This window comes from Phoenix dactylifera, chromosome 14 (assembly GCF_009389715.1).
Source record: "Phoenix dactylifera cultivar Barhee BC4 chromosome 14, palm_55x_up_171113_PBpolish2nd_filt_p, whole genome shotgun sequence".
In the NCBI taxonomy this organism is placed as follows: domain Eukaryota; kingdom Viridiplantae; phylum Streptophyta; class Magnoliopsida; order Arecales; family Arecaceae; genus Phoenix; species Phoenix dactylifera.
Window position 1 is genome coordinate 9,701,072 of NC_052405.1, and position 4,668 is coordinate 9,705,739.

Genomic DNA, 4,668 nt, shown 5'->3' on the forward strand with positions numbered 1-4,668 from the left:
CCACAACATCCTTATTTTGAGTTGTGATACTAACCATCCTCTTTACAGGATCCAAAGAAATTTCACTGGGCCTTGAGAACCTTTTTTTTTTTTTTTTTTTGATAGAGGCCTTTTACTTTAAAAGAATGTATGATAAGTTAACCATGACGATATGATGTATCTAAGAAGAGATGCTCGGCCATTTTTCTTTGATATCTCACACAAAATACAAGGATGTCTAGTGCCCGGTCTCCTCTAAAGAAATTTGAGCATTCTAGCATTAGCTACCGCTTGTTTACATTTGCCTATCTTCTTTGTAGGCCATTGAAGTAGGGCGAGTTGATTTCTCATCTGCTTCATTATCTCCATGCACTATTAATTCCATTCCTTTTATAAAACTTGTTAAGCTAGAAGTTATTCACCCAAAAAAAAAAAAAAAAAGCTAGAAGTTATAATTAACCTCTAATATTTTTGTGAGGATCCGTGCGGGCGTGTGTTTAATCTCACATCAGTTATTCGCTGGGTAGATCTTGGGTACTTATACAGGATCAAGGAGCCCAAATAATACCTTCTAGCTAACCATTTTTCGGTGAGATCCTGGGTTGTGACAAATGGTATCAGAGCGGACCCGGCACATAACCTATGCAGACTAGAGGACACTGCAGCACGCATCCATTGAGGTTGACCACGAGCCGATCGTGGTTTTTGTGATTAAATTTGAACCCTTAGCCTGACGAGGACGTCAGGGCTTGAACAAGGAGAGTATGTGAGAACCCGTGCGGGCATGTGTTTATTCCCACATCAATTATTTGCTGGATAGATCTTGGGTACTTATACAAGATCAAGGAACCCAAATAATACCTTCTAGCTAGCTATTTTGGATGAGATCCTGGTTATTACAAATGGTATCAGAGCGAACCCGACCCATAACTTATGTGGACTTGGGGACACTACAACACGGATCCATTGGGGCTGACCACGGGCCAATCGTGCTGTTTGTGATTAGATTTGAACCCTTAGCCTGACGAAGACGTTAGGGCTTGAACAAGGAGAGTATGTCAGGACCCGTGCGGGCGTGTGTTTAGTCCCACATCGGTTATTCGCTGGGTAGATCTTGGATACTTATACAGGATCGAAGAACCCAAATAATACCTTCCGGCTAGCCATTTTCGGTGAGGTCCTGGGTTGTGACAGTTTTTTAGCCAAAATCTGTTGCCCACTCCAAGATTCTACTCTAAAACTCCAGAATCCTGTATTCTTTTACGCTGTAAGCCACGTCTCAAAACCCCTCCTCAAAATGGTGATACATATATATCTAGAGGGCTGAACAAAAATCTATTGCTTCATGTATCACAAACAACATTCTCAACTTACTGATACATTTAGTCTCTAGTTTCTTCCTTTGAAGTTATTACATTTGAAACAATGGCAACTCATTTCTTGCCCTCAATGGCAAAGGAATTTAATTTGAGGATTCCAGAAACGGGTAGTCTGTGCACCCAACAACAGGATCTGATGTAGAAAATGGACCTTTTATACTTGTTCATTGGCCCGTTAAGCTCAAAGGACCAACGAATTCGATGCAGACCATTTGACCACTACAAATAAAATTGGATAGAGTCGCAAGATCTGCTATCTTAAAAAGTTGGATTACATACCAAATTTTGGAGACCAATATTTAGCTTACAACATCGGATCGATATATTTTTCTTTTAAAAAAAATGGTGACTCTTCATGCTATACGATAGGGCACCATCCTCTAAAGGGTGCGATGCACTGAGCAATCAGACGCAAATTTCATTGTTTGGGCTATGAAGTAGGCCGACCAAATCAAAAAAAAATTTAAACAATTTAAACGAACGTATCTCCAAAACTAGGAAGAATTAGGTGAACGACTGAAGGAAGAGTTGATATAAAAATCAACATTTATCTCCTGTAGATTTTTTTTTTTTTTTTTTTTGCGTTTGTTTTTACTGAACATGTCTATTTTAGAAAATTGAGCCCTATTCGAACTAGAAAAAAAAATCTGATCCAAGTTGTGTAAGTGTAGATCTTACTATTATAAATAGAGATCATGTATCTTAGTTTAAGATTATCAATTAAACAAGAGAGAATTTAGGTCTTACTTCTGCCAAATTTTTTTATTTTTTTCTATATCTTTTTGAGAGATTCAAGTCAAGTGGATTAAGAGAATTCTTTCTCCTTCGTGATCAGATCATGACACCTACCAACGAGATGCTGGGCATCTAATTATTATACATAAAAAAAAGGAGATAGCCTATCCCACGATATATCTGTTTCCAAGTTTGAGCTATGTTCAAGTTGAGATGACATGCTGATTATGTGAGGCTTAAATTGAATAAGAATAATTGAAGTAAAATAAAATTTGAGCTATTGCTCCCAAGATAATTCGCAGTGTTGCCAGCACATTTATGAGCACTTGTATTTGTAAACTGTTCTTGTGGAACTGGTACCACAAACACTGTCATCCAATTGATTTATTTGATTCTCTGTTTCTTTCTTGGAAATTAGAAAGGAAAACTATGGGGTCTCCATCCAATTCACTAAATAAGAAAAATGAACACTACTTCAAGGATTCAAGGAATGGGTAGTCTACATACCCAACAACAGGGTCTGATGTGTAAAATGCAGACCTATCATACTTGTTAAGAGGAGCATTGAGTTCAAATCTCCTGGGCAGGTCAGGATTAGCTATGAACCAGCGGCCATATGCGACTAGATCAGCATAACCTTCTTTGATCACCTTGTCACCTTCTTCTCTATCGAATCCCCCGGCAAGGATGAACGTACCATTGAAAGCCTTTCTCATGGGAAGATGCAGATGTGGTATTTGCTGCTTTCCATCCACAACTTCCATGTTTGGTTCGATAACATGGCAGTAGAGAATGCCAAACTTGTTGAGCGACTCAGCCATGTAGAGTGCAAGACCCTCAGGGTCTGAGTCTCCACTCTCCATGAAGTCTCCAAAGGGAGATAATCTCATGCCAACTCTACTGGCTCCAATTTCATCTACCACTGCCTCAACTACTTCCAAGGCGAAGCGGCAGCGGTTCTGCAAGCTTCCACCGTATTCATCGGTTCGGTCGTTGATGCCGTCTTTCATGAACTGCTCGAGTAGATGACCGAATGCCGCATGGATCTCAACTCCATCAAAGCCTAAGATTGTATAGAGAGAACAGTCTAAGCATGGTATTATAGGTCCACTTTCACATATTAGGAGATGGAGCATGGTACCAAATGGACTTAACAGAGAATGATTGAGTTAAGGATGTGCATTGTTCTCAAACAATGATGCAGAGTGACCAAAATGAAGACTCACCAGCTTCAATGGCATTCCTTGCAGCAACTCTGAAATCATTGACTATAAGAGGAATTTCATCGGTCCTCAAGCGTCGAGGAGGGGAGAAATCATCTTCTGGAGTCTGAGGAGTGAGTGGCTTATCAGTGCTTGAGATAGGTGCTTGTCCATTAGGCTGGAAACCTATACATGAGACAGAATGTTAAGGGAGAATTGAAGGATTCATCAAATTATAGTCATTTTAGTTTTTAGGCATTGGCAGAAAGCAATAAATTTTGTTTGAGAAATATAATGAATGGAGAAGAGATGTGGTAGGATTAATGGATGGGAGAAGATGTAGGAGGATATATACCATAATTTGAGATCCTTCCCATATGCCCAATCTGTAAAAAGAAAATACCACCCTTCTCATGTACGGCATTCACTATTGGTTTCCATGCTTCCACCTGCTCTCCAGTCCAAATACCAGGGATATCTTTATACCTTCAAAACATAAGGGAGATTAAGGAAAAATGAATTGGAGCCAATCACATGATCAGGACTCAGGAACAAATTTTGAGACAGCATTGTGAGGTCTCTAAATCTTACCCTATGCCTGTGTTTGATACCACAGTGCCTTCGGATATCAAAAAGGCCCCTTTGGAAGTTCTCTGGGAGTAGTACAAAATAGCATGTGGTTGTGGAATATATCCATAGGATCTCTGCCTTGTCAATGGTGCCAAAACTACCCTGAAGATTAATAAATTCGAAGTTTCAGTTCAAACAAGTCCCAAGTTTCGGCTCTTGAGAAGATTTTAATTCATTAAACACAATTACAAACTATTATACAATAAGACTTATTCCAGATTACAACTTTTGAGCAGTCAGGACAACAAAACCATGAAAAACTAAGACAGTCTCATCAAATCTACCGAAGTAATCTTCAATCCATTCCAAGAACCCTCCATTGGCATTATTTTTCCTAGCTGAACCCATCCCAGCTCATCATGCATCCACCTCAACATATTCATGGATGCTAGATATGAGCAGTCTAATTAATTCTGCAGTCTCTAATCTCAGTATCCAAAGCATAACATCAAACTAGAGAGATTCTTTTGGGGTTCACTGCAACTCCTTTTCTAGTATATCTACATGGTCATCAGGTAGTCTAATCATATCAACTCCAACTCCTCAAAAAGAAATAAAAATAAAACAGGAATCCTAGTAATCAAGCAAGTGCTCTGGGGTTACTGACCTGTGCGAAAGCAGGAATCCTCCCATCTGGTATGGAGTGAGAAGAGGGATATCTTCTGCTGTCTCTCTTCCCCCCCTCTCCTCCGCCTTTTCTCCCCTCTCTCCTGTTTTGTTGCAACCCATTTTTTATGTTCTTG

At 39.6% G+C, this 4,668-nt stretch overlaps 1 protein-coding gene across 1 annotated transcript; it reads right to left on the bottom strand.

Annotated features, from left to right (window-relative positions):
• Nucleotides 1-2,507: 2,507 nt before the first annotated feature.
• On the bottom strand, nt 2,508-4,668 carry LOC103704760 (12-oxophytodienoate reductase 1-like). The gene is made up of 5 exons (XM_008788181.4): nt 4,533-4,668; nt 3,887-4,027; nt 3,651-3,781; nt 3,320-3,481; nt 2,508-3,156 (listed from the first exon to the last, which is right to left on the bottom strand). Exons 1-5 carry the CDS (start codon nt 4,652-4,654, stop codon nt 2,564-2,566), a joined length of 1,149 nt encoding a protein of 382 aa, XP_008786403.1. The 5' UTR covers nt 4,655-4,668; the 3' UTR covers nt 2,508-2,563.